This window comes from Alternaria burnsii (genome assembly GCF_013036055.1).
Source record: "Alternaria burnsii strain CBS107.38 chromosome Unknown 698, whole genome shotgun sequence".
NCBI lineage: Eukaryota > Fungi > Ascomycota > Dothideomycetes > Pleosporales > Pleosporaceae > Alternaria > Alternaria burnsii.
The window spans coordinates 159,770-184,277 of NW_024066111.1; the positions used below are offsets into that span (position 1 = coordinate 159,770).

General features: G+C 50.9%; 8 protein-coding genes across 8 annotated transcripts; 4 read left to right on the plus strand and 4 right to left on the minus strand.

The window, feature by feature from the left end:
* Nucleotides 1-583: 583 nt before the first annotated feature.
* Nucleotides 584-2,243, minus strand: GT037_004205 (fad-binding domain-containing protein; the record flags this gene model as incomplete). Its single annotated transcript, XM_038929252.1, has 4 exons — nt 584-842; nt 891-1,566; nt 1,623-2,028; nt 2,100-2,243. The coding sequence occupies 4 exons, from the start codon at nt 2,241-2,243 to the stop codon at nt 584-586; spliced, it is 1,485 nt and encodes a 494-aa protein (XP_038787524.1).
* Nucleotides 2,244-2,934: 691 nt separating this feature from the next.
* Nucleotides 2,935-5,370, plus strand: GT037_004206 (37s ribosomal protein rsm22; the record flags this gene model as incomplete). Its single annotated transcript, XM_038929253.1, has 1 exon — nt 2,935-5,370. The coding sequence occupies one exon, from the start codon at nt 2,935-2,937 to the stop codon at nt 5,368-5,370; it is 2,436 nt and encodes an 811-aa protein (XP_038787525.1).
* A 231-nt stretch (nt 5,371-5,601) lies between these two features.
* GT037_004207 (uncharacterized protein) lies at nt 5,602-8,921 on the minus strand (the record flags this gene model as incomplete). Its single annotated transcript, XM_038929254.1, has 4 exons — nt 5,602-5,764; nt 5,888-6,470; nt 6,668-6,683; nt 7,344-8,921. The coding sequence occupies 4 exons, from the start codon at nt 8,919-8,921 to the stop codon at nt 5,602-5,604; spliced, it is 2,340 nt and encodes a 779-aa protein (XP_038787526.1).
* Nucleotides 8,922-12,111: 3,190 nt separating this feature from the next.
* Nucleotides 12,112-12,344, minus strand: GT037_004208 (uncharacterized protein; the record flags this gene model as incomplete). Its single annotated transcript, XM_038929255.1, has 2 exons — nt 12,112-12,224; nt 12,281-12,344. 2 exons carry the CDS (start codon nt 12,342-12,344, stop codon nt 12,112-12,114), a joined length of 177 nt encoding a protein of 58 aa, XP_038787527.1.
* A 987-nt stretch (nt 12,345-13,331) lies between these two features.
* On the plus strand, nt 13,332-14,009 carry GT037_004209 (uncharacterized protein; the record flags this gene model as incomplete). The annotated part of the gene is made up of 1 exon (XM_038929256.1): nt 13,332-14,009. The coding sequence occupies one exon, from the start codon at nt 13,332-13,334 to the stop codon at nt 14,007-14,009; it is 678 nt and encodes a 225-aa protein (XP_038787528.1).
* A 1,606-nt stretch (nt 14,010-15,615) lies between these two features.
* GT037_004210 (sco1 protein) lies at nt 15,616-16,746 on the plus strand (the record flags this gene model as incomplete). The annotated part of the gene is made up of 4 exons (XM_038929257.1): nt 15,616-15,903; nt 15,983-16,192; nt 16,248-16,566; nt 16,622-16,746. 4 exons carry the CDS (start codon nt 15,616-15,618, stop codon nt 16,744-16,746), a joined length of 942 nt encoding a protein of 313 aa, XP_038787529.1.
* A 267-nt stretch (nt 16,747-17,013) lies between these two features.
* On the minus strand, nt 17,014-20,275 carry GT037_004211 (uncharacterized protein; the record flags this gene model as incomplete). Its single annotated transcript, XM_038929258.1, has 3 exons — nt 17,014-18,608; nt 18,658-18,947; nt 19,548-20,275. The coding sequence occupies 3 exons, from the start codon at nt 20,273-20,275 to the stop codon at nt 17,014-17,016; spliced, it is 2,613 nt and encodes an 870-aa protein (XP_038787530.1).
* A 952-nt stretch (nt 20,276-21,227) lies between these two features.
* On the plus strand, nt 21,228-23,763 carry GT037_004212 (uncharacterized protein; the record flags this gene model as incomplete). Its single annotated transcript, XM_038929259.1, has 5 exons — nt 21,228-21,347; nt 21,402-21,504; nt 21,555-21,788; nt 21,842-22,949; nt 23,001-23,763. 5 exons carry the CDS (start codon nt 21,228-21,230, stop codon nt 23,761-23,763), a joined length of 2,328 nt encoding a protein of 775 aa, XP_038787531.1.
* Between the last annotated feature and the right edge of the window lie 745 nt (nt 23,764-24,508).

Below are 24,508 nucleotides of genomic sequence, written 5' to 3' on the forward strand. Positions count from 1 at the left end.
CTCTCAAGTATAAAGAAAGATTTGAGTGAATGAATTAGTATGGCTCGGTGCAAAGCCAAGCGATTAAAGTAGTTTTAGAAAGGTCGTGTATAGGGCGAACTTCGCTATTAGAACGGACTCTGCGCGTTCGGGTTTAAGCAGCCGTAGAACGAATCTCCGTGGGTCGCGTGCCCCACAACGTAGTTCAGCATCATCGGTGCGTCGGTGGACATTATCTCCCGGGCCGAAATGAGAAGCGACTTGATGCGATTAGTTATGCGGTGTGTTTTAGCTGTGGCGTCGAAGCTTGTTGATATTTTGACTGCTGACGAGTTGAGATGACGTCAAGGGTTGCTGATTTCCGGCGCTACTGTCGCGTCGAGTAGAGATATATCCGGTGTCGCGACTCCAGCTCCCAGACCGAGCTCCAGAAAATTTCGAGTTCTGCATGTTTCAACATCTACAGTCTCCATCAGCAACGCGATTAATCATCTGGTTAGCCTAGGGGTAGCAACGGCGAGTGAGAAGGTTTTCGCATTCCTTGACTGACTGCATAGCATACATTTCATGGCGTTTTGTGTACAGCTAAGTGCTACTGAAACATTTAGTTGACGACCACCAAAGGGCGCGGCGTCAACTTCGTGCCGTGGCTGAACAGGTTGTCAGGATCGTACTTATGCTTGAGCTCCTCAAGTCGCTTGACGTTTGCGCCGAAGATCTCGTTCGCCTCAACATCAGCGGAAGCATAGTTCCCGTATTGAGCCACGCCGCCATCCTTTGACCGGTCTGCAGCAGTCACTGAGGCTTTCTTAAGAAGATTTCGTGAAAATGTACGAATCTCACCGTCGAGTGAGGGCTCGAACCTGTGCGTTCATTAGAATTGAGCTCCATAAAGCATTGTATCAACTCACCATTTCATCATCACCGCGACATTGTAGTAATCGCCACGGTTCGAGAACGCCATCTTATCGTTGGAAACCTCTATGACCTTCTGGTAAGGAACAGCTTCGAAGAGTATCATGCTTTCGTTCATTCGTTCGTGCGAAGCTACAAAAGCGTTGAACTCTGCATGAAGTTGCACAGCGAAGCTTGAGTCAATTGGGAGCTTGAAAGCACCTCCGCCGAAAAGCTTGCGGCCGTCAAATCCGGCTCCCTGATTAAGAAGGCTATTCAGCTGTGGGTAAGGTATCATGGCAGTCATATTGGCTACAGGGCCAAGTTCAAACAGGTCAGCGAAGAAAGCTTTTCCTTCTTCCTCAGTGCCGTTATGGAAGATCTGGCAAAGTACGACAGGTGCATTCGCGGGCGGTGGAGCGGAGAAACCCATGAGCATGGCTTGGTTGCCGTCATTTGTGGTGTGGAACTTGTTCAGGAACTCAACGATCTGCGGTATCTTGTCCGGAAGGAAGACCAAAGGTCCTGCAAAGACAGAATTCTTCTGTGCATAGCCCTGGAACGTGAATGCTGTTGCTACGCCAAAGTTCTGACCTGCGCCTCGCACAGCCCAATAGAGGTCGGGATTCGAATTTGCTGATGCGATGACTTGCTCACCAGATGCTAGGACCATGTCAACGGACAGGAGGTTATCTAAGTGATATCAGTTGTGTAAGCTTCGTCGGTTGATTAGATATAGGAGAACATACCAATCGTCAAGCCATACTTTCCAGTGAGATAACCATAGCCCCCTCCTAGTGTCAAACCTCCTACACCGGTATGGTTAACCGTACCTCCGACAGTCGCAAGACCGAACTTGGCAGCTTCAACATCAACGTCTTCCCATATAGTTCCTCCTTCAGCTTTGATAGTTTTGGCATCCACGTCAACTGTCACTTTGCGCATCTTAGAAAGATCGATGACGATGCCATCCTCGATAGACGCAGCTCCAGAAGTGCTGTGACCTCCTCCTGTAACGAAGGAGTCAATGTGTGCTTTATGTGCGTCTGTTACAGGGGCATTCTTACCTCGGACTGTGAACGGGATGCTGTGCTCGCGTATCTGAGCCAAAGTTGCGGAAACGTCATCCGCGGACCGAACTCTGATTACAGCAGCCTTTCCTTGCATAAGTGCATTGCTCCGACATAAACATGACCTTTCAGGTGGGTGTAATCAGGTAAACTCACAGCTCGTTTGATGCAGTGCTCACTCCACCTTTCGATGCTTTTCTCGTACTCTTCGCCGTCACCCGGAAGTAGGACCTCAGCAGTCGTATCCTTTAGCAGCTCTTTGAGCGAAGGATAGTCAAATTTCCCAGATCCTGATACCATCTCGGTGGTTTGGAAGGATAGTCGATGGAGAACGAATGAGGATAATCTCGAAGTAAGCTTGTCTGTTGATTAGAAAATGGACCTGGCGTGACGTGCCGATTGAAAAAGTCCACAGTACCGGATAAGGCACTTATTGATATGATCTTGATGAGTCGTATAGAAATAGCGGGATTATATCGGGCTGGGCACAAGCTGAGTAAAGGTAAGGCTGTTGAGCGTGAGGCGCATGATGATAGCGCATGGTGGGGTACAAGTTCTAGGTGGGTCGACCGAGGTCGCATCCAACGGATCGGAAGCATGACAGATGCAAAGTCTCCTCGTCGATGTTGATAGGATTACTGGACGTCGATACGCACAGTGTCCGCGTTTTCAAGACATAAGCCCATGGCAGATGAAGCATGATCTAGCAATTTGCCTGTGTGCTTACCGAAGGCTTTCTGGAGCCTGTACTAACGCCAGAGTATGCAGCGAACAAGCTTGGCCGAAGAAGTGTCGGCCTGCGCATGGAAAAGTCCCATGGTTTGACATCGAAGTCGGGCGATGTGGGGTATAGAATCAGCTGGCATATGATTGGACGGAAGTGGTGAGGGCAGCAGAGCTTAGCGTGGACCCTGGAGTGAAAGATGCGGCGAACTTTCTCTCCTCCGACGCGAGTGCATTATTCGACAACTTCCAGAGTCGCCGCTCGACCATGCTAAAGACGAGGGGCTTGCAGTCAGTTTGTGCATCATGCCGGCTAAATATCGCAATTTCACGAGCGCGTAGCGCAAGATTGCCAGCCCAGACACGACCCGCGCCGCGACAACTACCTTTGTTCGCCTCCAAATTTACAACGCCACAACGAGCATTCTCCACGACACTCGGAAGGAGACAATTAGAGCAAGGCCATGCGACAAGTACGGAAGATGAGCCTCCTTCTGCGACCGAAGCGGTGAATTACGAAGTCAACGTGCGGAGGGCGAGGCAGCAATTCGGTGATACGTTACCGCGCGACCACCTGAGCGAAGAGGAATACACAATATACAAGAGACTGTACGGCCCAGCAATTTTCGTGGATCCTGCCGCAGACATAGAAGAACTTGGGGATATAGCCGAGGAGGAGATTATTGAGCAAGAACGACCTGATGGTTCTACTGTCTTGTTGAGGAAGGGAAAGGATGGCGGGCTGGAAGAGATTGAGGTCGTCGAAGAAGTCGAGGCTGACGAGGATAATGCTCCTGAAGAAGCTGAGCTGGACAAAGAAACCATGACACCAGAAGAATGGGAGGCGCGCAGAGAGAACGAGGCACAGGCGTATCACGACGAAATCTACGAGCAAAGTCGGCTGCAGCAAGAGGAAGCAGAGGCTTGGGAAGACATGGAAGAAGAGCAAGAGGAAGATAATTTCATGCGTGCGCATCCACTGACCATCGCCGGTCGCTTCAAGCCATCGCCCTCGACCGTCTTCCTGCCCAAAGAAACTCTCGTCGATCCTACAGCGCTGCTTCTGACACGCGCGAATCACAAACACCTCGCCGAATCTGCGAATCGCATCTTTGGCGGTCGCGGTCTGCCTTACTCAGCCAGTACAACTCCTGCACGCTTGGGCAATGAACAAAAGCCAATTCCACTGGACCCATCGCAATCGGAAATGGGCAACATCGAAGCTGATGTATACATGGCTTCCGTACAGCCAGGCACATACGCAAGCGTAATGAGCGCCATGGTCGAAGTTCGCAGGCGACTGGGGACAGGATGGCTCGAACACATGCTACAAAACAAGAAAGGTGGCACTATACTAGACGCTGGTTCTGGAGGCGTCGGTGTACTTGCCTGGCACGAGATGCTAGAGGCGGAATGGCAACGCATGCACGAAGAATCAGGAAACACGTCGCATGGTGCTACTCCGTTGGGAAAGGCGACTGTTTTGACTGCATCTGACACGCTCCGTCACCGCGCAAGCAAACTGCTGGACAACACTACGTTTATTCCGCGACTACCAGAAACGGTGACAGCGGCCGACGAGGGTAACACGCAGCAACCGCGCAAGTACTATGATGTCATCATCGCACCACACACGCTCTGGTCTATCAGGCAAGATTATCTGCGCAGGGAACAAGTTGAGAAATACTGGTCCCTGTTAAACCCCAAGGGTGGTGTTCTCATTCTCATCGAGAAGGGTCTCCCACGAGGATTTGAAGTCGTAGCCGCCGCCCGTTCATACCTTCTGAACAAGCACATCTCCTCTCCTGGCTCAGAAACTCTCGAGACGCTACTTGACTCTCAGGTCTCAAAACCCGATCAAGACACCAGGTTCACTGAGAAAGAGACGGGAATGATTGTTGCGCCATGCACCAACCACAATTCATGCCCCATGTACCAGTCCACAGGTGTCAGCCAAGGTAGGAAAGACTTTTGTTTCTTCAGTCAGCGCTATATTCGACCTCCGTACCTCCAACGCATCTTGAATGCAAAGGACAAGAACCACGAGGATGTGCAGTTCAGCTACCTGGCTGTTCAGCGTGGACGTGATCAACGCCTTCCACAACACGACGTCCTCGGCAAAGGATTCGTGCAAGGCGAAGCCTCTACCGCTGCCGCATTTGAGGGACACGAGTGGCGCGCACGGTCGAACCCAGAAACCGAAGAGCCCGTCATGACCTCGACCGCCGATGTGAATCCACTCACCCTACCGCGTCTGGTTCTCCCTGCGCTGAAGCGACGAGGTCACATCATTCTAGACGTCTGCACACCAGCTGGTATGCTTGAGCGCTGGACTGTTCCCCGATCCTTTAGCAAACAAGCCTACCGTGACGCGCGAAAAGTCCGCTGGGGTGACCTCTGGGCTCTCGGCGCAAAAACACGCATTCCACGCAACGTTCGTCTAGGCCGACCTACCGACGAGTTCGACAAGAAGGGCAGAAAGGTCAAGAAGGCAAAGCAAGTCACCATCGAAATCGGTGTTGGCGAGAGAGACGGAAGGACTGTGGAGGAAGGTCCTGCAAGGGTGCTTGGCCAGGGCGGAAGGATGTTGGTTGGTGATCGCGATGGACGGTATACTGCGGATCGCAAGATTCGGGGTAGCAAGGGAAGAAAGGGGAGGAAGAAGAGGGTTGATCATGATGGTTATGACTTGGACGACATGTAAATGGTTTTGTATGAGTATGAGTGGGAGTATGTTGTACGATATGGTCGACACCCTATTTTTAGCTGGGCTAACTTTGGAACCGAGTTCCTTTCGTCTCACCTCCCGGGTTGGACACGAGTTCACGCCAAACAAAACAGATAGAAAAAGAAACGAAAGCACGTTCAAGCTCAGTCATTACAGCAGTCCCCAGAGGAAAACCGCACAGGCCCGTAATAGTAACGCACGAGGACGTTAAAACTTGACGTACCCCTTGTCCTTGACGAACGTAGCCAACCAGGGTACATCATCCGATTCCCGCTTCGCCAAAGAAGCATAAAACTCTCCATGCGCAGGCCCATCTACACCTTTGACCATGGGCCCACCATCAGGCTCTCGTTGATCCGCATAGAAGAAACTAAGAATCCGTCGCAGTCAGCCTTCAATTCAAAATTCAAAATCCCAAGTCTCCAGAAAATAAACAAGAGGAAAGGGAAAGAAAGAAAGGAAGAAAGAAGAGAAGAAAGGAAAAAAAACTCACCGATACCCTCGTTCCCGATACATAGTATCCGCCAGCCCAACCCAATGCGCACTCGCACTCTTCCCCACCCCCAGCGTCAGAAACAATGGAATAGGCACGATGGTCTGATTCAGCGTATTCCCCGTGTAAATAAACGTCTTGTTGCTCCTTCCTCCTTCGCCATCACCACCCACTTCTCCATCCCACGCTCTCACCGCTTCCATGGCAGCAACATACGGACTCACCGTATTAACATTAAGATCTTTAACAAACTGGTCCTGCGGCAAAGATAGTAAGTTGCCTTCCACAGGCGGCGGCGTCAACGCAGATGCGTTCCAGATGACGACGTTGGGGGCACGACCGAATTCTTTCGTCACGGCGGCGAAGAGGGCAGGGATGGAGGATGGGTTTGAGAAGTCGGCGGCTAGGGAGAGCGTGCCGTTGGCGGGGTTGAGCGCGTTGGTGCCGGAGCGCGAGGCGGTTGCGATGCGGTAGCCCAGTGCTGTGAGGGACGTGGTTAGGGCTGTGCCTACGTTGGGGCCTGAGCCGAGGATTAAGGCGATGGGGGTGGTGGACATGGCTTTCCTGTGGAGGGTGGGGAGTGCTAGGTGGGATGGGTGGTTGGCTTCAGCCAGGGTATTGGCAGGTAAGTGACGATGAGAGATGAGGGTATTTGTAAAAGGTTGAATGGAGTCGATGGTATTGGAACGGATTGTTCTTTTGTGTTTATGACTGTTGTATTCAGACAAAACACACCTTTTTTATATGTCCACTGATCTTACGCAGGTCTCCTCACTTTACCATCTTTGTAATCCCCCTGTGCTACACATATGTGTCAGCAAGATAACTCCGGCCTGTCTATCCTATATCCTTACCGTTTACCAATCGTCGCGTAGACACAACCTGTATTGGAAACCGGAAAGACGAATTAGGAAAGAGGATAGATAGTACATGCATGAAAGGTACTGAGTACGAATCCCGAGTACAAGTCAGGCAAGCTATGCACGTTTACCAATCAACACCGCTCGACGAGTCGCGATGTCCGGGGGCCGCAAGGTCCGCGCCTTTGCTTACGTTAGAAACCGCAACGGAATCACACCGCGCACCATGCCGGGTGTAAGAATGAGCAAGGAACACTGAGTCGAGGTAATAGATTAATGTGTTATGCATATTGAGGAGTATGTTGAGTGTTAGCATAAGGCTATATACATCCGACGCCATTCCTCCGACCAACACGTCTCCAACCCAATGCAGATCCGTCTTGCTATACTCCATACAAAGTAAAATGGGTATATCCTCCTTCCTGGCATGTGACACCAGTACTGATGCTCAAACGAAGGAAAAAGTAGTAGTAACGCCGGTAAACCGAAGAAAAAGCGCTCAACTGACGCCATGCAATGCAGTACAACAAAGGAAAATAGATGAATGAAATGTGTAGAGAAAATGATCAAATCATCAAGCTAGCACCAAAGGTAACTGCGCTCAAGCCTGTCTCGCGGCTATCCTCGCTCGGTCGACGCTTTCCCATCGTCTCTAGTTGGCGCGCAGCATCGACTTTTGTTTGCGACATGCCAGACGGTGATGGTGGGCCCGACGGGCCTGTAGCATCACTAGTCGACTTTGAGCGAACAGGGCCAAGGTCTTCGCCAAAAGTGATGGAAGTGATGGAATCATCGCTGACACCACGAAGAGGCGAGCTGGGCCTTTCCGGCAAGATAGTCGTAGATACAGTCTTGTCTGCGGTGGCCGTAGGAGGGTTGTGATCCGTTGCGATTCTCGCAGGGCGTCTAGATTTCGCAAAGCCGTGTACGTCGTAACGAGGTGGGTGCGGGGTATAGTCGACGAGCATGTGAGCCTTGACGCTAATGCGGAAGCGTTGGCCTTTGCCAAAAACCACATCGCTGACACGTGGAGAAGAAGCAAGCAACACCGGGGCGCAACGGCGACGGTAACGCAGGGTCTGCGCAAACGAAGGCCGTGGCGCACACGTGGACTTGGGATCAAACGAGACGCCACTTTCAGGACGCTCATCGTCGCCTTGCTCGTACTCGTGCGAAGAAACGCGGGCTAGCGAATCTCTCGCAATTCGTGTGGGAAAGCGGACATCCTCCGGGTCGAAATCGTCAAGTTCTAGATCAGCCGCGGGACCTGTGTGGCTGATACCTGGTTCCCGGGTCCCAGCCAGATGTGGATAAAGCTGGCGGATAATCTGCTCCTGTTGTGCAATGATGCGTCGACCAGCTTCTAGACTTGTCAGGCTCTCGAGGTTCTCTCCAAACTGCGCGTTTTCCAAGATGCGTTGTCGTCTGCCCCTGCGAGGAAGACTTCGGTAGCGGGGCTCACTGCGGTCTTCTAGGGGTGAACTGATGTCGATGGCGGCGCAAAACGATTCTACCCAGTCGAGCATGCCTTCCTCGGTCGATGGACACAACAGAAATTGCTCAAACTCCAGGCGCAGCCGGATGGCATGTTCTCGTACAGGCTCGAATAGATGTGGATCCGTCTCGTACAGTTTGGGCCGAGCAGCAGCGGGAACCAAGTGCGCAAAAGGGGATTTTGGTGTCAGCGACGTCTTTTTGAAATCGGATGCCACACCGACTTCAGCGTGCTGTAAAGAATAGGTTCGTATTAATCGTCCTGCGCATGGCTCCTTGCTTTTGCTGAGGAGTCCCGGGTACTTTACGCGGTGTATGCTCAATTGCGTGCCTCGAAGTATGGCGTAAACATCGTTCCACTCACGATGTCCCGAAACTTGGAATGGTGATGAGAGCTCTTGCTTTACCCCAACAAGTCCCTCTATGTGAACTGTACAGGTGTATGGCGGGGGTAATTGTGTGCTGCGAACTGCCTCCTTCTCTGTCCTCGTCCTCTCATCGAGAATGCGGCGGGTCTGAGGATCAATGGCTCGGGCATACGAAGGCGGTGACCCAATGGGAAGTTGCGCATGAGTGTGGTATGTGTTATGGTATCCATATGTCGATGTTGCTGGCGACGGATTCGTCGACCGAGGTCGTGTTGTTCGTCTTTGAGACGTGTGTCGAGTGGTAGACTCCATTATCAAAGGCTGCTGATGTGGGGGTGAATTGATGCAGGCGTCTGCAGGGGAAATTCGACGAGATGGGCACAGGTTTTAGTAAAGGTGATCGATCGCCAGAGTCGTATTTGGAAGCGACGGCGTGCGATGGGAAAGCAATTCGTGGAGCTATTGAGATCGAGAAGACGCCATTGACGGGTGGCTTGCGGTAGTTGTTTGACGACGGAATCCCCGGACTGAATGTGTAACAGTGATTTGTTCTCGCGAGCAAAAAGCAAGTCGAACAAACGAACAAAGCTTGACGTCGCTGTAGAGATGACGCCACAGCAGCAAAAGACGCGGAAGAGGGAGTGGGCGACGCGTTGAGTATATCGGGAAGTTTGCGACAGGGGTGCGCCTGCTGTTAAATGAAATGCGGATGTCACCGAGGAAGGTGCGACTGGCGTCTGACGGGGAGAGGGCAAGAACGACTGTGCGCAAGTGCGCGAATGGACGCTGACGGAGTAGATAACTGCACGGCGAGGCCAGCTCCTAGCGGGCACCCACGGCGTGGTGGCATGATAGAGTTAAGCAGCTGCTGCTATCAGCTGCCCTGCAGTTGTTGGTACTACAAGGGTCTCCCCTCACAGTCTATTCATGTTCCAGATCCCGCTAACATGCCCTAGAAGAGGGCCCATCAGCCTCTTTCAGCATAGCTGACCCCTACACCTCTGCAAGCGATCCGTCGTCCGCATGCCACTGTGCCGCGCTCCACTGCGTCCACAGAGTCCACTCCACCCTGCGTGCTTTTTTGCTTCAGCTGAGTATTCCGCGCACCTTTCCCCGAGCCTAGAATTGCGACACCACCACGTTTCTGCTTCTTCCACATCAGCCTGACCGGCTCGTCTCCACCAGCATGACACGCCGCGGTCCCTTGCACCGCACGTAGGGCCCCCTTCGCCGAGTCAGCATCGGGCACTAAGTCAATTTTTATTTGGGTTCAAGACATGACGGGCTGTGAGCTGCGTCCTCCAGCGATGCGCCATATGCTATCTGCTTGTCTAGGGGTCCAGAAGACTAGTTCTGCTGCTGCATGCACAGTCATAACATGTGTTCACGCCTGCGTGGAACCTTGGAAGTCTTCCCGTCCTGATGATCACCTATCCGCTATCCCACGGCTCGGGTTCGCGGTACGCTGGCGCAGGCGGCACGCGTTCGGCGCTTAACTTTGGCTTTGATACCTCGGCCAGGCTCGCCTTGTGGCCTACCCTGACCGACACTCTCTGCACACCCTGATCGTCAGTTCCAGGTTTCACAATTTGTCTCTCCACGCCGATTATCTTCTTTTCTTCTTCGCCATAATTCAACACGTTCTTCACGTCTTTCCCGTCATATTTCCGTCATTTGCACGTCACTCACAAGAGAACACGACTGTCGCAGCGCCAAAAATTATTTCAATAAGCGATCCCATGGTACCGTTAGTTTTAGGCCAGGAACCAACGACTATCGCAATCTAAACAGTTTTTTAAACACAACTACGCCTCGCACATTGGAAAAATGGCAGGTACAAGTGCATAAGCTACGGGTATTTGAGAAACAAGACTATCAAAAGCCACGTTTCTACATCATCTAGTACGACGATAGTGAAGAAGTTGGGGCCGGTTGCTATTCACACAGCTGTTAGATCTCATATCAGCGCATTAGTACCACGATCGCTCTCCGTGAACACCAGCTCCATCGGGATGTTCCGCTTTGGATCTACTTGAAACAAGTCTACGAAGGGTCGAACTTGATTTTGTCGTAGCAAGGCCTTGCAGTTACCATGTTTGCCATCCGGCTATTGGAAGGTGCCGTCGTACCGATAGCCAGTACAGTAACATTGGTCTTATCGAATATGTCGAACTTGATTTAGTTGTGTTTCAGGGGTTTGCTCGAGGAGACCAGATTCGTCAGGCTGTCGTGACGACTGTCATGCGTGGATGAAGCCGAGTTTGCACCTTGATCGCCCACTCTCCGCAGACAGATCCCATGTCCGGACGGTCGTCGGCGTTTTTGGATCTTGAGTATCGTGTGCAGAGATTCGATTCGTAACTTCGTCATTGTCGTCACCAGAGATGGCGAAAACAAAGTCTTGACCACTGCTGCAGGAGATTTGATATGCTGACGTCTTCCAGCCAAGGTCTCGTCGCAACGTGAAGATGCGGATGGAGATAGGATCACTTTCTGTGTCTGTAATCAAGAATAACGACCTTGGATGAGCGTTTGCTGATGGCAAATTCATGAAATACATGGGTCCTGTTTGGCGATCGGAGACAGGTAGTAATGATTGTGCTGACTAGGTCTAGTTTTGCGACGGTGATGGTAACCCCAGATTTCTTCCAAGTTGCCTTAAGCATTACGAAAGCTGTAAGCTCATTTTTTGAAAGGAGTTGCGAGTGTTTGTAACGCGTTGCAGCGACTACGCAGAGACGCTTTGAGGGGTTTTGCGATCCCTCATGCATTGCATTCAATTCGCTGCAGATGTTTGACCGGTCAGTATGCACTGCCCCGCATCTACAGCCACCACATTCAAGCCCACCCACGTCCACGTCCTCCTGCAGTCGCGCTTCGCCTGCTGCCTATTTCTCCTAACTCCCAGCGTCCAGTTAGCCTTCCTGTCTTGACACCCACCAAGCTCGTTTGCCTGTCCTGTATTGAAACTATCCATTCGCCTACATGATCATTGTTTCCCAAATAGCTACGAGGTCGCCGATTCCTATCCACTGGCAGAGTTCTATCTGATGGGGCAGTTATACTCGACTTTGACGCGTCCAACCTTAACGACCCAAGTTCCTTTGCCTTGGGAAGTAGTGCCGGGTGGTATAAGAATCAAGACTCAAGAATGGGTTTGTCCTCCTGGTGGTGAACGGGCCCAACCAGTTTGCTTTGAGTACAGTCAATTACCGGCAACAAATCGCTCAGGAAGCGATAGACTTTGTTCTACATGTATGAGCCTCGGCCATCTAGAAAGCACACACTGGGATAGCATCAACAACTTTCGTGAGGTTGTTGTAAAACATCACCACTCACTTAGTGCGTTACTCGAGAGCGCATGTAGAGGTTGCCATTGTTGCGGATTGTTATTGATAGCGTGGGAAGAAAATTGTTGCTTGTATCAGGAGCCCGGAGGTGGATGGACTGGTAAGGCAGGCTCTGATTCGGTTTCTTTAGATGGCGACATTAGACTCAGATATCAGAGGGTGCAAACGACAATCCCCTTGACTGGTGTCGAGGTAGATGAAGTCCAAATCACCATACTATGTGGCGGCTTGCTGCCTGGTATGAGTGGACGACTGATCTGTAAACCTATGGACTGTGAGTGCCCATTATCCCCAGAGTGTCACCAGTTTCTCACGATTAACCAATGAAGCAGCCGATCTTACAGCTTTTCCAGAAACATGTCTTCCTACAGGGTGTGACATTCATACTGGCTCCCCAGCAAGTTTATCTAGGATTAAGGCTTGGCTGAACATCTGTACCTCTTCGCATCCAGCATGTTCGCAGGCCGATTCTCAGCCTCCGCCTCTTCCAACGAGAGTGATAGCGGTAGGGCAGAAAGGATCCAACAGATGTTATCTTGTGTCTGGAAAGAAAAAGAGTGGTCACTACGCTACTTTAAGCCATTGCTGGGGAGACCCCAACCATCGACCGTTGTCGACAACTGATGAGACTCTTGCTTGTCGACAGCAGGGCATCAAGGACGAAGAATTGTCGAGAACATTTCAGCACGCAGTTCAAGTCTGCAGGGAAGTAGGTATAGAATACCTCTGGATCGACTCTTTGTGTATCATTCAAGAACAAGAATCACAAGAAGACTGGGCAAAAGAAGCGCCGAGAATGGGACTTGTGTACGGCAACTCGAGGTTGAACATTTCCGCAGCAGCAGTAGCAGACTCCACTCAGGGGTGTTTTCAAGAGCGCCTCGGTCAATTTTCTTGGCCTTGTCCAGTTGTCCTTGCGAAACAGAAATGCTATCTTTCTCGATATCCAACGAAAGAAGAACACCATGGCGATCCGGGAGACCTTAATTGGGAGAACTCCGTAGCTCAAAGAGCTTGGGTTCTTCAGGAACAGGCCTTGTCTCGCCGCTCTATTATATTTTCGAAAACCCGTCTCATCTGGCGTTGCTCAACACTGTCGACCAATGAAAAGCATCCGCTAGGAACACCGCATGCCCCAAGCATATCAGCTGATAACCAGCGTCTACTCCACTGCATAATAAATGGCATAACATCATTCACGTCGAAAAATCTGAAGGTCGACATCTATACCTGCTGGTATAGAATGTTAGAGGATTTTACATCTCGAAGTTTAACATACGACGAAGATAGGCTACCTGCGATAGCTGGAATTGAAAAAAGGTTTGGAGAGGCAGCGGATGATGACTACCACGCAGGGTTGTGGAGGCATGACATGCTTCTCGGTATCCTCTGGCATGCAATCAGTGTAAATCCCGCAGAAACAACCAAATCGGTTAGGGCACCGTCGTGGTCGTGGGCGTCAGTCAATTGTGGAGTGAGCTACGCACATCTTTTATCAGCTGGCGCCGACGCTAGTCGTATCCCTCTCTCTCCACTGGCCGACATGCTTGACGTTTCTGATCCACCGACTTCTGAGGATCATCCGTTCGGAGTAGCGTCGAAAGCCTCGTTGAGGATGTCTGGCATTTTGTTAAAACTGGTGGAAGTTGATGATGAAGACTACGGGCTAGCTCTGGCCGAACACGGCACTCTGACCGAAAATGGCACCCGTCTTTTGGGCGATATTGAAGATGACACCTGGGACGTCTGGGATCTCGAACCGTCAACTCAAAGATCTTTATTCTGTTTACCTGTCTGCGTACGTCATGATCCTTACTATCAAGGCGAAAGAGGCGATGGCGAATTGTACAAAGCCTCGTGGGAAAAGTCCCTGGAGACAGGAATAGACGAATTCGAGCGATACAATAAGATATACTGCTTGCTCCTACAATCTGTTGAAGGGAATCAAGGCACATATAGCAGAGTAGGGCTATGTAATCTGGACAGCCATAAGACAATCGAGATCAGCAGAATGACCTTTCGAGACCGTAGGTCCCTCACTATCATTTGATGATCCTCGAATTGGTACAGATGCAGACCAGCCAAAAAGAATTTCCCATCTCTCGGACCGTCAAAAGAAACACAACAGACCTGACACATGGAGAATAGAGACGTTGTAAATGGGATACGCTGCACCAAACTCTTGCGAACTCTGGCGATGAGGCTCCGACCGCCTTACACAGGAGGAATCATCAAACAAGTGCAGAAACAACAACCTCTCTATTGCACGCTACATTGGTTCGATATAAAAAAAAGCTTAGCTAGTAATAGCACTCCAGACTTCTAGGTCATGTTTTGGTTCTATCTGCTCAGGGGCGATTCAGGTTGTCTACTTTGCAATCGCTGCGCTCAAGGCCTGTAGCCGTGGCGGGTGTGTTGAGAACGTAATGAGCATTAACAAAATTACTTTGTGCAACTTGAAGACAGTTGCGAGTAACGGCAGACACTTCGCATATTGGGGTGATCGTCAGCTGGGAGAGCAAACCAACAGCAGCGTCGTTGCTCTAGTGATATTCTTCTTGCTCTACGTTATTACGAGCGCTTACTGTGAGGTAGGTCTGATCCTTTGAATCGAGAATATCTTTGTTGACTTCAGAGAAAGGGAGCGCGGATGTCGAACGAAGGAGCTGAACTGAACGAAAGCAAAAAGATCATCTTCACAAAAAAGAAGGGCCGAACCGGAGTCGAACCGGTGACTTCGGGAAGGCGGTTTATTGGTGAACTGCAGTCCTACACTCTACCACTGAGTTACCGGCCCGTCTGGTGAATATGGAAAACTTGGGAAAAATTACACTAATAAATGCAATGCATGAGAGGCTTACATCTTCGAATGCATCCAAGATACCCCCCCGTATATTACGCCACGTGGGGTATGCAGGTGTTCCAGTGGGGTCTTGCCAAAATCATGTTGTCAGCACTGTTGCGAGAGCCAAGATAATACGTTGCGCACTTTCCCGTTCTACAAGCGTTGTGACACTCAGCGCACGATGCGATAAAGGCAGCTCACCATGTCGTCGTGGCAGGTACACTTATACACTGTCCCTGTATATCTTGTTAGAAACTTGTCCATAGTACTATAGAACATGCTCTGCTCCACATCAAATCCAAAGTTTGTGGTGGCACTAGAGCAGCACCCACTGGGTCCGAGCATTACAACCTGCCTTCTCGCAAAGCGCATTGCATTCTCGCTCGAGTCCAAGCAACTGCTCACTTACTTAGTCAAACCTATCGTGGAGTAGACGTAACAACACTGATCACGCAAAAGCCACTTGCTTACAACCGTATTCGCGTCCTACTAAGAACGAACGAAATAGGTGCATACCGCCGTAGAATAGATATAGCGACAAGGTGTTTATCATTATATATGGGATGTAGCCACTGATGCTTGAGAAGAGCCTACTGTTCTGTTCAGACCTGCAATTGCTGCATGTGTAATTGTTAAATGTACATTCTCTGTGATGTGTTGTAGATGGAATGTACATGTAAGCAATTGAGCAAGATGTCATTCGAGGTTGGCCCGAGCGCGGCGAGTTCGCATCTCGAATCATGAGAAAAGTCTCCCGGAACACCAATTCGCAACACCACGTCGTCATACACTCCCCAGCAATACCGCCCAAATGGCTGCACCTGCCAGATGTATGGCCACGGCCACGAGAAGTATCCAGAGCTCACAAGCGGCGCGCATCACGTATCGAACATTCGCCTCTAGCACATCGAGTCCGGCCGCATCGTCGCGGAAAGTAGCGGCGGCAAACACAACATGTCTGAGGCAACTACAGACAGCACGGAACGCTTCTGGGAAGGCAGCGACGAGCTGCCAGAGTCAGACAAGGAATTTCTCGCAATCGGCATCGCGGAGCAAGCTCAAGACGATAGATCAGATCCGGGCAAGAAACAAGGGCGGGGTATGTTTAGCTGTCTGACGGGCCATACATGAGATGGTAGAAACTCGGGCATATGATTAGAGGCTGACGATATCTGTAGCCATTCAACCTCACAGCCGCGATCCTCTTCGTCGCAGCCGGTGGAGGACTATGGGCCTACTTCACATACGAGAAAGAGCGCATGGCACGAAAGCGGATAGCAGAGCAAACAAAAGGCATTGGCAAGCCCAAAGTAGGCGGACCATTCCACCTCGTAGACCACAACGGCAAGCCCTTCAGCAACGAGGACATGTTGGGCAAATACTCTTTGGTACGACAACACCTCTACTGCCTTCTCAGCTCTCATACTGACAGTAGTATTACAGGTCTACTTCGGCTTCACCCATTGCCCTGACATCTGCCCCGACGAACTCGACAAAATGGCCCTCATGTACGACAAAGTCGTTGCCGAATGCGGAAACGTCCTCCTCCCCATCATGATCACATGCGACCCCGCGCGCGACAACCCGAGCGTACTCAAGGAATATCTGGCCGAGTTCCACCCTGATTTCATTGGATTGACGGGCAACCACGAGCAGATCAAGGATACTTGCAAGGCGTATAGGGTGTACTTTAGCACGCCCAAGGATACCAAGCCCGGTCAGGATTACCTGGTTGATCACAGCATTTACTTCTATTTGATGGGTATGTTATGTTGTATATGCAGCGTGAGAGTTTTGGACTAACAGATGATAAACAGATCCTGAAGGCGATTTCGTCGAGGCCATCGGACGCAATTTCACGGCGGACCAGGCTGCCAAGGTCATTTCGGATCACATCAAGGACTGGGAGAAGCCGTTGAAGAAGGAGATGAGATGGGAGTAGATGGTTTAATGACACGAACAGAAATTCGGAGGTACAAATAGATTGGGGGTGGGTGGTTTGCATACAATCACTCCTGAGAAGTGAGCGCAGGGTGCATCGACTGCGAGCAGAAGTGTAGAACTGCTGTGTACGAATATGATGGGAGTGGACTTGTACTATACCACGGGCGAAAATGTGTAGATTACCTGTATGAACAACCATGTCGCAGATATGCAGACGCCTCTTGCAAGCATAGAGCTGACAGGTGTAGACGATAGTTCGACTATACTACACAAGCATAACATCGCAGACGCCATAGTCTTTTCTCATGGATTCGAACTTGACTTCTGCAAGATAATCAAACATTCCGATGCGCTCATATGCACCTACGCAAGTGGCTGACCGCCCGAGTAGGAGTCCCGTTACACCCCAGCCATATCTAAAGATTGGAAGAAGCATTACTGGGTAAGGTCCGCCTGAGCTGTCTTCCTGTTTTCCCTTTCGCTTCGTTGTACTCTCTTCAGTTCCATCCATAAGTCGAACATCCGTCCGAACAATAGGTGTATCTATGTAGGAAATCGTACCGGAAACATTGTGCCGCAAAGTTGATAGCTTGGTACTCTCCCAGAGACCTTCTGGTGAAGGACCAGCTTCGAGCGATGCCGAGATTAATATACCCGCCAAGTGTATTGTGCCAGACGAGACGGGACCGTACGGATTAGTCGTCGAAGGCGTTACTTCTGTTTGCACGTTGTAGACTAGTATTTCTTCTGCAGCGTGATTTGATATAACGGTAGGATCGAAATCGATCGCATGAGGCAGTTCCAACGACATCCAACTCCAGGTAGGGGCAAAAGAGGAGGATGGACATCCCGGCGGTTTAGAGAACCATAATAACATTTTGCAGAGATCTTCTTTCCACAAGCCCGCGAGATATGTACCTTGGTATCGTGAATGAAACCGAGCGGCAAGAGCTGAAATTGCGACTGGTGTGTCCGTCATCCTCGTCAGTAACCTCCGGCAATATGGATATACAACACGAGTACTCCACAGCTGTGCAAAAGCTTGTGGATTAGTGGTATCCATCCTGGCCCCAAAACTGCCTTCCAATTGTGAGTTCAAATCGCTGTCCAGGTTATTCCCGTGATGCTCGCAGCAAGAAGACTCTTTGCATTCCCAACTCATCTCCCAGTTGCCGTACGCGAGGAAGCGACGAGCACACAATCTCTCTTGTAGAGTCCATCCCCGCTTGTGCAACGGCTCCTCGATGAAGTCATGCGAATCGGGCACTATTCTGTAGGTGAATGTAGTCTCGCTTCCTTTCACATCTAGACTAATTGTTCTTTCACAGGATTGCCTTGGTTTTCGGAGGAACCCTTCATTTGCTGATCCCGCTGCAACACCAGCCAAGACCAGCTCGGCATTGCTGTATATGCTCGCCATTTTACTTGATTGCTGCTCCCAGTCCAAGTCGTCGTCTTGGACAATGCATAAACTATCGATCCAGATATGCGAAAATCCAAGCGCTCGAGTGATATATATGGCATCCGAGAATGTCCGGGGAAGATCATTGGCAGGAATTTGCTCTTGAAAGCCAGCCAGAGATTTCAACGTGGTTTTAAGTGGTTGGGAACCGCCCCAGCAGTGGCTGAGCGCGACATAGGAGCCCCGGGTCGACTCCTCTGGATTTACTACAAGCTTAATGGCATCGCCCCGGAGTTCGACAAGCCGAGAGGGACCAGCTGTATCAAACTTCTCATCGCACCGCCGGTGCCCATTCTGACAGGTCGACAACCATTGCTTTGCCAAATTCAGGCACGCAGAATCTATGGCTTGCCGAGGGATCGGCTTGTATCTCTCCAAGCGAATGTGAAGACCGGAATCTGCGGTGTTGGTTTGGGAGAACATATCCATCGAAAGGGCTAGCTTTACCTTCTAGATATATGGCGATCGTTGCATAAACGCCGCGATCAACAGTATGCGGTAATTTGGAGAGTATGTTGGCCAAACGTAGGGAGTACTGTCCGTTTGTAGTTTGTCCAATCTTCACATATCCTGACCTATAACATCCATATTGCTGTCCTGCATCCGCCCAAACCGCAGCTATAAGGCGACAAAATAGGCAGCCATTTGCTGCACCTTCTTCCCAATATCTCTGTGCCTCTTGCTGGTTGAAGTATTCGGCCACCGACTTCAAGTCCAGATCGTCTGCAGAGAGGTCGCTGTTACAATTAGAACATCGCTTGGCCATGTCCGTGGGCATTATCGAAGGCGCAGGACGTGTGAAAGCGACGTGTTCGCTACCCTCATACTGCATAGCTATCGATCGTGTTGCGATGATGCAAGAGAATGACTTGGACAGGAAGAATAAACGAATTGGGAGGAACAAATTAGATAAGCCTCTGTGATGTTTGTATCGCGAACGTTTTGTCGTGTCGGAAGGTAGGATAGAAGACGTCAGGCTGAGGCAGAAGCTGAGCTAACATGCTAAACCCGCATGCTGCGTGATGAGTTGGCTGCGCGAACCCAGCCAATATAAACCTGATTTACGCGCCCTCCCCTGTACACTAGTAACAGCGCTATACACTCTGTTAAGAAGAAAAACTACATAGTTCTTGAAGTACCCCTTACCTCGCCCTACTATAGCGATATATGGTGAGAGCGATGTATGTGTATATAAAGAATATAGAAGCCTACAATGCTTCTAGTCACTTTAGGTTTTCTCTTTTGAAATCAATGTAGGCTGTAAGGTAAGGTCTCACATCTATATACTTATTTTATCTTCCTCTTGTGTGCGGTAACAGAGGACCATGTTATCTTACCTAATACCAATGGCCTTCAGAAGCTTTTCTTTCTGTGTTTTTCCAATCGCGCCTTCTGTTTCAACGTCCTTTACGACCTCGCTCATACTCTCCACCTCTATGACGTCCATACCATGTGCAAAGTGCCATAATTCTTCATCTTCATACCGTACCTGGAATGCTTGCCAGTTCTTTGCTTTTAGATCATTGACATGTTCTGTGACAGCTATCGATGGACCAGAGTAGACGAGAACACCGGGATAGCCAGGCTTAGTGATTCCACATACAGGAGGCGTCGCCGCTGGAGGTAAGAGAGCAATTTTGCGTTTATTCGTGTTCAGAAGATGGTGCAGCCAGACGATGACAGTTTTCGAGGTGCTGCCGTGGGCGCCTGCCGTTGCGTCGCTATTTACTGAGACCGCGTTTGATATGGCAGGAACAGATTCGATAATTTGCTGAAAAGCAGCGACGATGGCATCAAGCGCTTCCTCTCCTTCAGCTAACCCAACGTCCTTGACCGCGACTTTTACACGTGTCCGCAAGTCGTTCTTTGCTGCGTCAGTCGCAGAGATGATGTCCGGCAATCCTAATTCCGGATACGACTCCGGTAACCGAAGAAGGAGCGATGCATGGTTGTCGTGTGAGAACTTTAACTCCCGTGACTTGGGGTCATAGTGCGTCTGCTCGGGATACATGGCCTCTAACAGCTCGAGCTCGGTTTCAAGGCGGGTGGGTCCATGGTCTGACATGGTAGATGCAGATGCAGCTGGAAGTTGGCGAAACGGAAAATTCTACTGTATGCTTTTGTTCGGCAACGATGGACAGGGGATTGGGGGTATCTGGCATATAACCTGCTTTTGTTGCAAATCAAGAGGCACTGAGTGGACCGGTGTATCAAGTGATGCTTCGTATTAGGATAGTGTGGATGGATGTATTGGCCTCTTCTTCTCAGGATCGCGATCTTCAAGTCTAGGCCCGTGCATAGTGTCCTGGATGACATGGGGACCAAAACAATGGGTCAGTAGTTCGTGCCGCATAAATGATAAGAAACGTAGCTCGTTGTTGGATGCATAAGTGGCGCTGGAAGAGGCCCATATCTCGCTTGTGTCTCAGCTTTTAGCCCGCTGCTGTCACCGGGGTGATGAAGGGGAGGGATGTCAACAATCTTGCTTCGCGGCGGCTACATGAACAGGTAGAGTGCTCGTCCAACAGCAGCAAAGCTGCGCGCAGGAATTAACGCCTCAAGACGCGTCCTTGCTGCAAGATACACCCGCTTTATAGAGAGGGCGTCGTGCCCGGTGCATCCGACCGTGAAACTAAAACCAATAAGCTTTCCTGATCGAGCTAGCAGGCGACGCGGAGTTCGCGCGCTACTGGGCTCGTGTGCAGGCCGCCCAGAGAGGTGCTAACCACTCCCAAGACGCATCAATTACCTCAAAGACTATCTCGAGAGATCTGCACGCTCCCAAAGAAAACATTGCATTCCAGACCCGAGACCATATCCGCTGCCATCCTCTCGTGAACGCTCACAAATCATCTTCTGCAATCAGCACTCACGGCACCCTCTCTGCAGCGACGCAATCATAGTCTTACACCAACAAACCAACATCTTACGCATACCTCCACGTACACGCTTCCATACAACCGACGATTCAGAATCTCGATTCTTGAAAGGGCCCATGAGCCGTAGCCTCTCCGAAAATGAAGGCTGCTCCGCTTTTGGTGTCCTGGCACAACGAGAACGCTCCCATATACTCAGCTCACTTTGAGCCGCACGGCAAGGGACGTTTAGCAACAGCTGGCGGAGACAACAATGTCCGGGTGCGTCGGCATGAAAATACCAAGGACCTGGACTTGCGCTAATACATTCAACAGCTTTGGAATGTCGAGACACATGGTGAAGAGCGCAGGGTCACTTATCTGTCAACCCTCGTAAAGCACACACAGGCCGTGAATGTGGTACGATGGTGTCCACGAGGTACTTCTCTTCTGCATATGCAAACAAGAATAGCAACTGATCTCTTATAGGCGAAATGCTCGCGAGCGCTGGCGACGATGGCAACGTCCTGCTATGGGTTCCAGCTGAGAACCAGACCACACACAACTTCGAAGAGGGTCTCGAAGACAAGGAGACATGGCGGGTCAAGGCCATGTGCAGGTCTATAGGCTCTGAGATTTACGACCTTGCCTGGTCTCCAGACGGCGTCTTCTTCATCACAGGAAGTATGGACAACATTGCCCGCATATACAACGCTCAAACCGGTACGGCATCTGCCCTGGTACCACCTGTCCGATAGTCGCTCAATAGTCTCTAGGAAGCATTGTACGCCAGATCGCCGAGCACAACCACTACGTTCAAGGCGTAGCATGGGATCCCATGAACGAATACATCGCGACCCAGTCGTCCGATCGATCCGTGCACATCTACACACTGAAGAACAAGGACGGCCAATTCTCGTTGGCCCAGCATAGTAAGGTCACCAAGATGGACCTACCCGCGCGACGTGTGTCCTCGAATAGTCCTGCACCTCCAGACTTCGGCGGCCGAGCATCCTTCGTTGCCGACTCTACAATGGCCATCGGCTCGCCGGTGCCATCGATGCCTGGCACACCGCAATCACTGGCCCTCCCGACCATGCATCCGCCGCCAACTTCACACAGTCGTCGTTCGTCCTTTGGCTCCTCCCCATCGATGCGCCGCTCCGCCTCACCCGCTCCCTCAATGCCACTACCAGCGGTCATGCCGAACTCTCCTAGTATTAGCAGTATCGGCACGATTGGGGTTCGCAATGCACCCATCTACTTCAACGAAACTTTGACCTCGTTCTTCCGACGCCTTACATTCGCCCCCGATGGCAGCTTGCTGTTCACGCCCGCAGGCCAATACAAGGCGATACACCCGTCCATTGGCGAAGCGAAACCAGCCGAGGACATTACAAATACAGTGTACATATATACTCGCGCGGGGCTGAACAAGCCTCCGGTTGCATATCTTCCGGGTCACAAGAAGCCATCGGTTGCTGTTCGTTGCTCGCCAGTGTACTATACCCTACGCCAGACTGTTCCACCAACAAGGCAGATCACCATCGATACTTCAAACATGGACGACGAGATTCCTTCCTTACCCGAGCCAGTCATGCCTTCAAAGCCTCCTACGTCTCATTCATCCATGGATCCTCCGCCCATTACAAGTGCACCTTCTCCTTCTCCAAGCCTCTCAGCACCGTCACCAAAGCCCACCGATGGCGAAGCTTCCTCCCAATCTGGGGTGCCAGCCGGGCCCCCATCAGCTTTCACTCTCCCATATCGGATGATTTATGCCGTTGCGACACAAGATGCTATTCACATCTATGATACGCAGCAACAAAAGCCACTGTGCATTGTCAGCAATCTGCACTTTGCTACTTTTACTGATATTACTTGGTAAGTGATTGAGAACGATATTGGCCTGTGACGCGACTGACATGTTCATAGGTCCAATGATGGCTCTATGCTGCTGATGACTTCCTCCGATGGCTTTTGTTCATCGGTCACGTTTGCTCCTGGCGAACTTGGAGAGAAGTACACTGGACCGCTAGCTGTCCATAGTCGACCACAGCAGACACCTGCTGCGATCAATACCACAGGGGGCCACGCATCCAACAACTCTACTCCAACCCCCACACCAACAACTGGAAGCATGTCAGCTACTGCAACGGCAACTGCGCCACCTATGCAGAGGCAACCATCTGCAGGCTTTCCAGCCTCTCCGAGCTCCTTCGTTCCCGCAAGACCTGGCAGTCCCACAAGGAGCAACTCTGTTTCCAGCATTGCTACTGCTTCGTCCTTTGCTCCAGGTGCAGGTGACCAGAGCAACATGAACGCCCCAACCCCAGCTATGTCGTCTGTTCCTAGTATAGCTGCTGCCAATTCTGGGCCTGTGCCAATGTGGACGCCACCCCTTACGCCAGCTCATGGACAAGGCGCGACTCACAGTGCAAGCAGCTCAGTCAGTGGCATACCCAACATCGGCCAGGTCGGACGAAGAGAAAGCGAAATGAGCGAGTCTGATCGTGAAGATGTATCTTCAACCTCGAAGAAGCGAGAGTTGCACGCGGTACCAGAACCAGACGTGGATGTGCGAGAGAGTAAGAGACGACGAATTGCGCCAACACCAATTACAATGATGGCGGAGGGCGACAGTGCAATTGCCAGCACCGAAGAAGATACCCCCACGCAGACGCCAGGCCAGCAGTAGGCTTTTCATATTGTTCAACTGTTCCTCCGATTTGATGGTTGCGTATACCTTCCTTTAAGCATGGCGTTTAGGATATGAGGGTTTCACCCGCGGCGATATCAAGTACAGGGCTTTTCTTCTGCCTGATCATTATACTAGCAGGGCGTGTTTATCATCCGACTGCACGATGATACGTGCGATTCATGGTTCAAAAGATAGGTCACAATCAATGCAGGTAAATTCAAGTAGAGTCACTCTTTCTTGGCGGCACGTGCAATCTTCGTCTACATTTTTCTTCTCCCAATCAATCTCTCTGACGTCGGCACCTCTGTCGCATGTAGCCGATCTCCGTATTCAATCACCTCGCGCGCGCATCTCCACATACACACACACATCCGACATCCGATCATACAAACCGTTCATGCTGCAAACACCTTCCCACAGTGGTATCGGTATCGCTAGCGACGCAACCCCCCAAGAGATTCCAAGAGATTATCCCCTGTCACGACCAGCCCGCTTGCCATGTCAGCCAATCACAGCCCAGCTGTGAGCTTAGCAACCGGCTTCCTTGATTTGTCGCGTTGATCGCTGCGTTCGGCCCAAGCGAAAAAACGTGGTGAGATCGGACATTGCATTGGGTAGGAAAAGCGGAGGAGAGGAAATGTCTTATGCCGCCGGTGAGATGTCGATGCTGTAGATGTTTAAGTCTACCTACCTACCCCTCTGCGTTCCCTGGCCCCTGTACTCCTCCTTCCCCCCCTCCCCC